The sequence below is a fragment of the Lepidothrix coronata genome, unplaced genomic scaffold, assembly GCF_001604755.1.
Source record: "Lepidothrix coronata isolate B3197 unplaced genomic scaffold, Lepidothrix_coronata-1.0 Scaffold74, whole genome shotgun sequence".
In the NCBI taxonomy this organism is placed as follows: Eukaryota; Metazoa; Chordata; class Aves; order Passeriformes; family Pipridae; genus Lepidothrix; species Lepidothrix coronata.
The window spans coordinates 2798884-2811790 of NW_016690254.1; the positions used below are offsets into that span (position 1 = coordinate 2798884).

The 12907-nt window shown below is 39.4% G+C and overlaps 1 protein-coding gene across 1 annotated transcript; it reads left to right on the forward strand.

Annotated features, from left to right (window-relative positions):
• Window positions 1-540: 540 nt before the first annotated feature.
• Window positions 541-11545, forward strand: GTPBP4 (GTP binding protein 4). The gene is made up of 17 exons (XM_017819394.1): window positions 541-665; window positions 1276-1446; window positions 2693-2796; window positions 2872-3008; window positions 3631-3731; window positions 4124-4216; window positions 4731-4922; window positions 5010-5075; window positions 5795-5884; window positions 6330-6440; window positions 6701-6778; window positions 6888-6939; window positions 7528-7628; window positions 8492-8689; window positions 9588-9653; window positions 10731-10865; window positions 11348-11545. Exons 1-17 carry the CDS (start codon window positions 618-620, stop codon window positions 11498-11500), a joined length of 1896 nt encoding a protein of 631 aa, XP_017674883.1. The 5' UTR covers window positions 541-617; the 3' UTR covers window positions 11501-11545.
• The last annotated feature ends 1362 nt before the right edge of the window (window positions 11546-12907 follow it).

The window sequence follows — 12907 nt, forward strand, 5'->3', positions numbered from 1 at the left end:
GAAAGACTCGATGTGCAATGCCATGTCTATCTAACATGGTAGTGTTCAGTCATAGGTTGGACTCGATGATCTCAAGAAGGCTTTTCCAACCTGAGTCTGTGACTCTTGCACAATCCCAAAATGCTTTTCCAGGCATCCCACGAGGAGTCCCACGGCTGCAGGCAGTGACCCTGGGTGACCCAGAGCTGCTCCTGCTGACCCGTGTGGTGGGTGGCACTTGGGGGACACGGAGCTGACCACCTGCTGTGACAACCTGGGGAGGAGATGGGTCGGGGAACCCTTGGTCCTGATAAAGTTTTGGGGGTCCTTTCCTTATTGTCCGCTCATTTGCGGTCCTAAAGAGAATCAACCTTTACACATCACTGAGCTGGATGAAGGTGTATTTGGCCTTCTCAGCCCTACGGGGCAGAAGCCACACCTGCCCTAAACCACACCCGGGAGCCATTCCCGAACCCTCCTCTCGGTCAGGAGTTTCTCGGGGAAAACCCCTACTGGCCCCCGAGCACCTCCCCTCTCCCTCCCCTTCCTTCCTCGCTCCCCTCCCTTCCCTTCCTTCCTCTCGCGAGAGCCCCATCCGCGCTCCCTTTCCGGCGCGTGGCGCGGCAGCGGCGGCCGCAATGGCGCTGTACAACTTCAAGAAGATCACGGTGGTCCCGTCTGCCAAGGTACGGCCGCGCTCCCCTCCTGTACCCTCCCCTTCCCCGGCCCCTGCCCTGGCCCTTCGCACCACCCGTCCCGCCCGGCGACTCCCGAGCGCCGCGCTGCCCTCCCCGCCCCAACCGCGGTGCCGGCGTGGCCTCGGCCTTCGCCTCCCTCCCCTGCCGCGGGAGCCATGGACTCGCCCTGGGCTGATGCTGCTGGGCCCGGCGGCCCGTACCATGTACAGCGCGGGGGGGGTTCTGTCAGATGAGATCCTGAGCGGGGATCCCGGGGCAGCGCTTCTCCTCAGCCCCGCGCGGTGTCGGGGTGGCCCTCACGAAAATCCCTCCTGTTTTCCAAACCTGTGTCACACCGAGCCTCGCCGCAGCGTGTTCTTTCAGAATACACCCCTCTGCTGGATCGAGGGGTTCAGGCACTGGTGGCTCGGCGTGGACGGGGGGCAGCCCGCGGTTGATTGAAAGGGGAACCCGACAGGGAATGTAGAAATTCCCTGAAACACACCTGTCAAACCGTGGGCGTGCTCAGCTGGTCAGTGCTCTCCTCCACCAGAATAAAATCGACGGCTTTACAAGAACCCGGCAATTCGTGTGATTAATCACGTTTCCTTAATTGCAGGACTTCATAGATTTGACGTTGTCAAAGACCCAGCGGAAGACGCCCACTGTGATTCATAAACATTATCAAATCCGTCGGATTCGGCATTTTTATATGCGAAAAGTCAAATATACTCAACAAAATTACCACGACAGGCTCACACAGATCTTAACAGATTTCCCCAAGTTAGATGTAAGTGTTTTTTTGCTTCATCATAAAGTAACTTTGCTTGCGCAGCATTAGGAATACTTTAGCAGTGTATTGCTTTTATTTGAATTTATTTTGGCCTGAGCAGCATCTTGTTGATTCACCACGTAGATGATTTTGACTAGTTCCCAGTAGGTTTTACTGGGAGGAGTTTCAGGCAAGTTTGTTCTGAAAAAAATACTGTGTTCCTACTGAGAAGAGAAGTCTATGCCCATGGATGGTCATTAAAAGTTTTACAGGCTTTGAGCTGGTCAAATATGTTTGCCAGAAACTGCTGTTGAATGAAGAGAAAGTATGTGGAGTTTTTTAAATATGTTGTGTCTGCTTATTTCGTTTTTGTGTATGCCTGTGTAAATTGTGCTTGTGGTTAGCCTTTCCTAGAAAATATGTGCAGGAAGTAAGAAATACCCTAATATATCACATTGCTTCCCATCTTCAGGTGTTCAGAAGTTACTTTGACAACATGAACGTTGCTGCAAACATGGTCTGACAAGGTGCACATACTATTAATTTCCCCACAACTGCAACTGGATCCGCGTGTCCAGTGGGGCTTTTTTATAGATAGTGTTTTGCTTATGCTTAAATTGTTGGCCTGCAACCATATTTTTTCTTTATGTTTTCATACCCAGTGAGTATTACTGCAGAATTCCCAGAAATATCTTCTGGAATTTTTTTTTAACATCATGTACTGAAAATTCTGCAAGTAAATACATAAGTAGCTGAAATACTTTGTTTAAAAGGTTTGAACCAGAGATGCTGATTCTTTGGAAAGCTAAAGAATTTATTTGGGTATTAAACCTTTTTATCTAGTCTTGCACAGAATTTAATGTAGCACTCCAAAAAAATGAGGACTAAATAGTGTTGCTGTGTTTCCAGTATAGTATGAATTTCCTTTTAGAGACTATGTCTGTAAGCTTCTTGCAATTTCTTACTTAAAGCCTACAAGTGTAATATGAAGTATTTTCAAAGCAGAAGATCGAATGGAAATTCCCTATGAGTAAGTGCAAGATTTGTTTCACAAGAAATTCAAAGTGATGAAGATTTATGCATTTAGTGACCAAGCAGATTATTTTTCTTACATAATATAGTAATGAAAACTGGTTTGCTTTTAGTGTCGTTTGTGTTGCTGTACTGGAGAGAAAAAAAAAAAGAACTTATATAGTGTCCAAGAAATAGTCATCTTAAAGAAGGAAAATACAAGGCTTAATTTAATATTTTGCTTTTGTTTTAGGATATTCATCCTTTTTATGCAGATTTGATGAACGTTCTGTATGACAAAGATCACTACAAGCTGGCTTTGGGACAGATTAATATTGCCAAGAATCTGATTGACAAGTAAGAGACATTGATTTCTCTGACTTTGTTCCTCTTTGGTTGGTTGTTGGCTGAATTCTTACTTCTTGTCCCCAGTGTTGCCAAGGACTACGTGCGGCTGATGAAATACGGAGACTCTCTTTACCGCTGCAAACAGCTCAAACGTGCAGCCCTGGGACGGATGTGCACCATCATCAAAAGGCAGAAACAAAGCCTGGAATACTTGGAACAAGGTTTGTCTTACATATAGGCTACAAAAAAGACATGTGAGTTGGATATAAAGTTTATTATGCTTAATCGAAGTTAAAAGAATGTGTTTAGTGCAGAATATAGACACAGGAAACACAGAAACAGTTTCAAAATCCCCAAATACTTTAAGAATTTATTTTTTAACAAAATAGTTTTCTCTTTGGATATTCTTTAAATTTTATGGTATTGCTAACCCAAAAAGTTATAAAACTTTTTTCTTTGCCTAAAAGTCACAGCCATGCTTTTATTTACCTTTCTTTTCACTAACATATATTAAAAAAATAGTGCTAAACATTTTGCAGACATAATCCCTTACTTCAGACCTACTGATCCTTCAGGTTATGTTGCCTGATTTGCTGTGATTATTCTAGCTATAATATATAATATTATAGCTCTTAATTTTTTAAATATTTCTGAAATTTTATTTTTATTGTACATAGATACTTGTGTAGCCTGCAGACTACTCTGCGTTTTCATAAATGATCATATAATAATATCAGAAAAGTTATTAATTTGTATTTAAACAACTCAACATATGTATTTTTATTCCAGTTCAGTAAAACTTAAATTATCATAGATATTTAAAAACATCTTTTAACATTTTAGTGCGACAACATTTGTCTCGTTTGCCAACCATTGACCCCAATACACGAACTCTTCTGTTATGTGGCTACCCAAATGTTGGGAAATCCAGCTTTATAAATAAGGTATGTGACTGGTTTTCTGAAAAATAATACTGAGGTGCCATTTAATTAAAATAAAGTAGCATTTAAAGAATTTGGTGTCATTGTGGTAGTGCCTGACGTGAGCGGTAGCAAATTCAATTGTCTGAGTAGAGGTTGAATGAAATTCCTGAAGGGATAAATGGAAAATTATTATAGATTTCACCCTTAAAAATCCCTGTCTTTTCCAAAATAGCATGTATCCCATGAGCATATTTTCTGATAGAAAAGATGCTTGCAGAGAAGTAGAATAACCATTTTTTAGCCTTTTTTTAGTTTTTTTTTCTGTAGCAAAGGAAGTGCTTTATAATTATGATACACTACTTGGAACTTCAGGAAATTTTAAATAAATGTGTGTGACTAAATCTTGTTTTAAGGTGACAAGAGCAGATGTAGAAGTGCAGCCTTATGCCTTTACCACGAAATCTCTCTTTGTGGGACATATGGATTATAGGTATCTGCGTTGGCAGGTAAGAACTGTTACTGTTTTGAATTTCCTTGAAAGAATGAATTGTTCATAATCTGACCTGCCATTTTGTAATGGGAGTTGTGTTTTTGTGTCTTGGTGAGATGTGCTGTGTCTGAGAGCTGCTGTGCAAGGTACAGTGTGCCAAATGAGGGCAGCAGTCACAATCTGTTATAAAACTGAACACGTATGGGTATGTTTTCAATTTGAAGGAAGAAGGGAAATGGAATTATTGACTAAAGACTGCTCACTTTTTATCACTGTCAAATTCTGGGCCAGGCTGGGGCAGTGCTTTCCCTGCCTCTTCAGTACTTGCAGTGTTGTTATGCTGAAACCTTGTTCTCCCGTTTCTCCATTTTCACATTCTCAGCTTGGGCGAATTTACAGTCACTTGTGACTGAAAGGAAAAAACATTGCTGTCTTAAAAAAGACAATACTGATGGAAAATCAAGCACAAGTTCTAAAATAGTCAGTCAATTATCCTGTAATAACACCTGACTTAATGATGCTGATTTTAGGTAGTAGATACTCCTGGTATTTTGGATCATCCCCTGGAGGACAGGAACACCATTGAGATGCAGGCCATCACTGCCCTGGCACACCTGCGTGCTGCTGTGCTGTACGTGATGGACGTGTCTGAGCAGTGTGGGCACAGCCTGGAGGAGCAGGTGGAGCTCTTCAGGAACATTAAGCCATTGTTTGCTAACAAGGTGAGTTTGGTTCATATTATTAATGAACCCCAGGGTTTTATAATATGGTAACTCGAGTTACGATTTTTTTTTTCTCATTTTTATCAGCCGCTTATAATTGTTGCAAACAAATGTGATGTGAAGAGGATTGCAGAACTTCCTGAAGAGAGTCAGGTTAGGATACTTCTCCCACCTTTCTCCCTATCTTCTGACATTTACAAAAATACTGTGTTCAGGTGTTGGGGATGGTTATAATTTCTCTTGGGCCAAAACTTTTACATGATCATTTCTTTATCAAACTGTTTTAATAGTGCAATGGAAAGCAGCTTTCCAGGTCTTGACCCCATTTTTATTTGCTCCTGTCTAATGCAGATCCTTGCTTGAATATCATATGATCCTTGCTTGAATATCATAAATGTTAAACAGCAGGTCCTTAGTTGTGTCAGGAATTTCTGACACTGTGAGAACTTTCAATTAGTGCTGTAGTTGGAAGTTAGACAATAGCCTTGTTCAGTTATTTCAGTGAGAGTTCAGAGACAGTCAGCACTAGACTGAGAGGTGTTGCTTGAACAGTCACAGTAGAAGGTCCTGCAGGGCTAATTCTTTTGTATTAACAGGTTATAGCACACATAGGATTTGTGTTTCACTGGTTTTTTCTGCCCTTATGGATTGTCTGTAGGTGCTTTTTAGAAAGTAGTTATTTGCTTATAAAATAAGAAAGAGATTAAATAGAGCTGTAGTTGTAAACTTTCTGTCACCCTTTTAGAGACCTAATAAAATAGCAACATGTTTGGTGCATGTATTAATACTGGATTAAGATTTCTGTTCTTAATGCATTAGTATGTTAAGAAATGCACAGAATGTCATTATTTGGGAAAATTTTTGTATTTTAGAAAATTTTTGAAGCTTTTGAAGCAGAAGGATTTTCTGTAATAGAGACAAGTACTCTAACTGAAGAAGGTGTAATTCAAGTTAAAACAGAGGTAGGTCTCTTTTCTCTCAGTTTCATTCCAAATGAACAGCTAACATTTGCCTCACTTGTATTAATTCAATCTCAGTTCAATTAATAGTGAGCAGCATTATAGTGATAAACTTTAAAAATGTTTTCCTTCATAGCTGGTTGAACTCCAGTGGACTCGGGTGAAAATGGAAAACAATGTTTAATACAAATAATAATTAAAAAAAAGAGGGTTTTCTGAGTCCTGTTGCTTTCTCTTATTGTCAGATCATTGCTAAAAAAATAGGTATCTGTATATGCATCTTCCCGTGATACTTTTAATATAAAATACTCCAATGTTTTCTTTAGAGTTAGAGAGGTAAGAAATTAGAAGATGTGAAGCTGGATATTTGGGATTGAAAGCTTGTGGTGTCGTTTGTTGTATCTGGAAGGCTTCATTCCTCACCTAATGTTGCCATGTGCACTTTCAGGCCTGTGACAGACTGCTGGCCCATCGTGTTGATACTAAAATGAAAGGAAATAAAGTGAATGAAGTATTGAATAGATTACACTTGGCCATGCCAACCAAAAGAGATAACAAGGTAGGCTACATGTTTACACTATTTAATGTATTTCCCAGTACTCTTAGGTAGGATAGGAAATCTCTCAATATGCGAACAGATTCATGTGGTGAAATTTTCGTATTTATTATCTTTAAGTTCCTTTCCTGGGGGGAGAGTCAGCTTGGGGTTTTATATTCTTCAGAAATACATTACAATGTAGCCGGTGATTTGTAGCAGTATTAAAAAAAAAATGATTCAAAGTTCTTTTCCCTTTTTTTATTGGGGTGGATTAATTCCAGGAGCGGCTGCCTTTTATACCCGAGGGAGTAGTAGCACGTAAGAAACGCATGGAAGTGGACACTCCCAAGAGGAAGTTGGTAAGTGGCATCTCTTAATTAGGAAGTTGGCAGATGGATTTTTAGATTTGCTATATTAGCCTCTAGATTCTAGATTAGGTGGTATATAAAGCCATGTCTGTCTTTGCAGGAGAGAGATATTGAACTGGAAATGGGAGATGATTATATTTTGGATCTTCAGAGTAAGTGTTACATAAGAATTGGTATTATTATTAAGCAGTAAAGTTTGGCTATTTCAGTCTTAAAGGGGAAATACCTAAACCTGACTCCTTTCAATTAAATACCCATGCCTTCATTTTACTGCATATTATCCTTCTGTTCCAGAACTGTTGATCTTCCGTGACTGTTTCTTGTTTCATAATGTCACTCAGTTGTTTCCCATTTTAGACTCACAGACATAAAATGACTGGTCTGATGATTCAAGTGATTTTTCCCTTCCATTCTCATTTCCCTTCCATTGTCATTAATTCTTGATGCTGTCTCTGTTAAGAAAGTATCAGTATGAGAGACACTGCCTGATTGTGTTTCAGCTGGGTATTTGTTGCCTATTATGGCTTGGCAGTGGATTATGCTATTATTGAACAGTATTTGGTGGTGGGATGGAGATCAGAAGTATTTGTGAATATGTCAGAGATGCTGCCAAATTCTTGCCCCTTAGGGGATATGGTGCTTTTTTTTTTCCCCAGTTGTGTTCTGAGGGTTATTTTCTGTCACTAAACATTCTTTGAAATTAATTTTGTCTCTTTATTAACTTGTCTTGTGTTTTTAAGAATACTGGGACTTAATGAATGCATCTGAGAAGTACGATAAGATACCAGAGATATGGGAAGGTCATAATATACTTGACTACATTGATCCAGAAATAATGAAAGTGAGTTTTCCATTAGTTGTTTTACACTTTTCTTGCCTCTTTATCTCCATTTGTTTAGTGTAAGTTACTATTTGCAGATTAAAAACAATATATCATAAGAACATGTTCCTTTTTGTCTGCATTTGCCATGAGAGAAGATACTATTTTTTGAATGATCAAGGACAGAATTTCAGAATGGAAATTTGCTTTACCTTGTCAGAATGATGGTAATCTTATCTTTTCCATCCTAAAATATGAGGTTTGCACAAGAAGTTGTATTTCTTCATTCTGTGACTGCAGCCAGAAGAAATGTAGCTATTAAAATTTATGTATTATTAATAATATGAAGGCCATCAATCAAATTTATGTCTGCTGGAGTATGATGTTAAAGGAAATGGACTGAATTCTCAATTTATAATGTTTTGATTTAATAACAAGCACTGCTTGGATTTCTTGCTGGCTGTTAAGGAGGAGTAGTGAGTGCAGCCCAGGGAGCCTGCCAGTTGTGCAGTTGGGTTCCTCTGAGCTGGCGTTGCAGTCTCTGCTGAATGTCAAAAGAGAAGGGTTTTTCAGAGTGTTTCCAGAAATGGTACAGCTGGCAGAGTTCACAGGATAGTAAAGCTGCTCTCATGCACTGGGCAGCTTCAGGGCAGTCAGACAAATGCAGCCAAACTCTAAGGTGATGTGATGGAGAAAGTGTGCACAGTAATGTGCCCACAGGTTCACAGCTGCATTAATTGTGGCTGGAGGGGTCATTCATTATCAGGTAATGTAGTCCCTTCTTGGAAGGACCTGCGTGTCATGGCCTTGGGCCATGGAGAAATGTAGTGTTAAGGATTGTAGGTCAAGGATCTGATTTCCATTTCACCTTTTCAAAATCTAAGAAACTGGAAGAATTGGAGAAAGAGGAAGAGCTGAGAGAAGCTGCTGGAGAATATGACAGCGAGCCAGAGAGTGAAGATGAAGAAATGATGGAAATCCGACGATTGGCAAAGAAGATCCGAGAAAAGAAGAAACTGAAAATCCTGCAGTCAAAGGAAAAAGATGTTCATGGTCCAAGGATGCCTAGAACAGCTAAAAAGGTGAGTATAGAACATGTTCTGTAACAAAATCTTGCTGCTGTGTAATAACATCATGAAAACCTGGAACAGTACCAGTTAGTGGAAAAGATGGCTTTTTTTCCATGCTTGGCCCTCTCACTTGCTGCTTGCTTCCCTCTGTCCTCCCTGGAAACTACTTAGCTGTGGAGGCCATACCACATGAGGGATAGTAGCCCTTTTACTTTTGTGTCACATAAGTGTTTCTTTTGTAAAATTCTACATATATCGCAGAAAACGTTTTTGAACAACACAGTTCAGTTTGTTGAATTGGGGTGTTTGTATATTTTTATTGTTGTTCTTGTTGGTTGGCTGTTTTAAATTCAAATAATTAGAAGAATTAGATAATTACTTAAAATCACAATCACGTAAAATTTTTCCTGAGGCCCTCCCAGTGCTTGAAAAGATGATGTTTCTTTTTGGAAGCCGGGTGTCACTCTTTCTGATAGCAGAATCTCTTGTGACCAGTCCAGGACGATTGCAAATTACTAAGCTCATAACCAGACATTTTGAGAAAATGAATCTAGCTGATGTTGCTCCTGGTATCTCTTACTTTCTCCAAAGTGTGTGCCTTTTGGGAGAAAAGGAAACATTTCTGACCGAAATACCTCTCTTTGCCTTTCAAAAAAGGCAAACTATTTATAAGGTATTTAGAAAATGCTGGGCCATTGCAGTCTGTGAAGCAGGATTTATGGGTGAAGAGAATTAAGTTGCAAAAAAATGAAATGTGAAGGTAGGACTTCAATTATCTGCTTGTGGGATGTGACAAAGGAAAAAAATATATAGTGAATAAAATGGGCTTGTGGTGGTATATTGAGACAAAAGATAAGGTGGAACCATTCTTTTCTGAAAGAAATATGTTTTCATAACTGTCTTTTTGCAGGTCCAGAGGAAGGTGCTAGAGAAAGAAATGACCGATCTTGGACTTGACATGACTAATAAAGATGATGTAAGTTTTTGCTAATTAAACACAATGTTTATCAAAAAGAGATTTAGATTTAAATTTAAATGTGTATTACAGTAGGCACAAGAGAGGGGGGGATCTGTTAAGGACAGACTAGGAACCTCAGATGAGGCAGTTGGTACTGGAATTTTTTGAGTAATGTGATCAAAACAGGTAGGGTAAGCTAAAAAACTAAACTGACATTTAGCAAGAATCACATATATATGTGCACTGCTTTCTTGGAATGTATGTAGGATTCAAGAATGGTTTTAGTTAAACATACTTCTTAATTTTCAAGTCTGCTTTGTTGGATGAGACTGCCAGAAATAGTAATAATGACAGGTCAGGCTTATCTTTTTACCGTTCACTCATTCTCTGAGCTGTAATGCAGCTGGCATCTTCAGATAAAGTAACTAAAGCTAAAGTACTTCAAACATAGATTTGCCTTCAGGAGACATTTCATTTTAACTGAAATTAAAAAAAAATCCATTTTGTGCAGCAAATCCAGCAGTACTATGGCTCTCTAGATCTTGAGACCTCAAATTCTTTAGCAAAACAAGGAGTTAGGAAACAAGGAATGTCAACACTGTCTGAAGCAAGCACTTACTGTTCTCAGAGCTGACATCCATTTGATGTAGGAATGATCTCAGTGAGAAGGAGTTTAATACTTATGCTATAGCATGATAAGTCTTCATGTCTGAAAACCTCAGGGCTTTGCCCTGGACACAGTACATTAATCAGGGTAGGTTTCTTCATTGCTTTTTTGCTGTTGCAAAATTGCTTCAGTATTGCTGTCCATTAATTTGTATCTTTTTATGGATTACTTATCCAGTCTACTCACAAAAGCCAGAAAACTGTAGTTAGTAATTGTGGAGGAAAAAAGTTAATATTCATTGAAATTTGAGTGTTACTGAGGACAGGGAGTCACTGACCAACAGTTGACAATATCTTTACGCTACTATGAAATAACCGATATAATTTATCACAGCAGTACACATCCTGTTTTTCCTCTGATTAGAAGTGGAGCGTGTCTGAGCTGATTGTTTCTGGTTTTAATGACTAAAGTGATGCTTTGAATTTCAGGCACATTATGTGAGAAGGTCCCGTAGCACCACAAGGAAACGTAAACGTGATGAGTCTGAAACCCCCACATCCGTGGCGCGGAGCCGCAGCTGCTCCCGCACACCCCGGGATGTGTCTGGACTTCGTGATGAAAAGGTTTGTTATTTACCTCTATGGCACTTAAACCAGCTGCTGGGAAACTTCAGAGCAGGCTGGTTGTGTTTGTCCAGAGTTCATGTTGGGTCTCTTTGCAGCTTCAGCACCTTTTCATTTGAACTCTTAAATGTTCAAGTTCCCTCTTAAAAGTAACATGTAACAATACAGACCAAGGGAGCACATCTTAAATTTTTGTCTGTAAATCCAAGTCTGAGGGAAGAATTCTACAAACTGTGGAGTTCCACCTCTAGTGAGTGAGGAATTCCAGGGGTAACATGATCCTACTGGAAAAAGTTCTGCTAAGGAGAGTTAGTGCCACCTGCAGTGATACTGCTCCAGAGTTGCACACGGTGGCATGTGTTGGTTGTGAATGTCCTTGTTAAAACCATCCAGCTTTGTGGGTATTTGAAAGGTAGAGCTTGTTACCCAAGTTACTGGGGAACTTACTCTGCATGTTTGTTTGTTTGTTTGTTTTTAAATAGATGGTGAAGAAGGTCAAGACCATGGCAAAGAAAGCTCAGAAGAAGATGAATCGCCTGGGTCGGAAAGGAGAGGCAGACAGACACATATTTGACTTGAAGCCAAAACATCTGCTGGCTGGAAAGAGAAAATCTGGTAAAACACAGAGAAGATAAGCAGTCTTGTGAGTCAAAATTAAAAACTAAGTTTATTAAAACTAATTTCTAGTCCTGTCTTCCTTCTAATAGAAAGTGTTTAAGAAGCGTGTAGTTTGTGTTAGTGGTTAAGATAATTCAAGCTGAAAGTTCTAATACCTTGATCTTGCAGTTCTTTTAAGCAATACCATGAGAAATTTCTCAATACCAGTGGCAGAAACCCATTTCTGAACAGACATAAAAGTTACTTTGTGTCATTTTCTTATTCCTGGCTTTGATGTATCAGTAAAGCATTTAGATTTCTACATAAAACTAATTTAGAATGAAGTTAAACCTAAAAATGTGAACTACCTGTTAAAATACTATCAAAATTAAAAATGCCCAGCTTCACTAAGGTTTAGGTTTCTGTGTGCAAGTGATTCTTAAATGTAGAGAATGTGATGAGTTTATGTTGCAGGTGAAGGCTGAAATTGGTGGGGAAGTAATAGGGGACTTAACAAGGACTGCACAAGGTTGGTGTTGGAGCACTGAACCAGTTTTGAATGCAGGGGAGAAATGCTGCCAGTTTACTAAGCTTAATTGTGACTGAAACTGGAGGAGAAATTGCAGTTTTAGTACTGACCTGCCATCTGTAATAATAGCATGGGCAGGGAAGGTTACACCTTAAAACTGTTAATTTTTCAGTATAATATTAACATTTCAGATATGCAGAGAATGAGGGTCAGACTGACTTTTGGTCCTGAGTGCATGTGAGTTATGCTGCTGTCACCCTCTGCCTAGGAAGACAATTTCTCTTCAGGAGCTGATAGACAAAAATTCCATACCTGTTCAAGGCAAAAGATATTGTCAAATGTGAAATATTTCCTTTTTGTCCCTACTTGGTCAATAGTTACCCAGAGGTTAGTAAAATTATGCATTCTAAATGTGTTGCCTGAACAGTACGCTTAAAATGCATGTTGAAAACTAACACCTGTAAAAAGTAAGGGGGGAAACCCTTAAATTTATTTATTATTTTTAAATACAATAAGTAAGAAGAGTGTTCAGATGTCAGCTTTAGCATACTGGAGCTTCGTGTGTAAATCCATATTGTTTCCCTCATCTACCTTGTGTAATAATTTTGGTATTAAAACACATTGTAATTCTGCAAAGATGTTCATTGTCGACAAAAGCTTTGATAACAGAACTTCTAAGGGATGTTGAGGAACTGTTTGGCAAAACTTTTCTTTCACCTGCCTTATGCACAGTATTTCCACTTCTGGATATGCTTTGCCAGCTTTTGCTCCAAGCTGGCCCTTTGAACTAGAAAAGCAGAACTTTGTTCTAATACATCTGTGCCCTGCTGCCCACATTGTGCTGCTTCAGTAGTGTAAAAGGGGCAGGATGGTGTTTATAGTGTAGTGATGACAGAGATTATTCTCATGTGGCTTC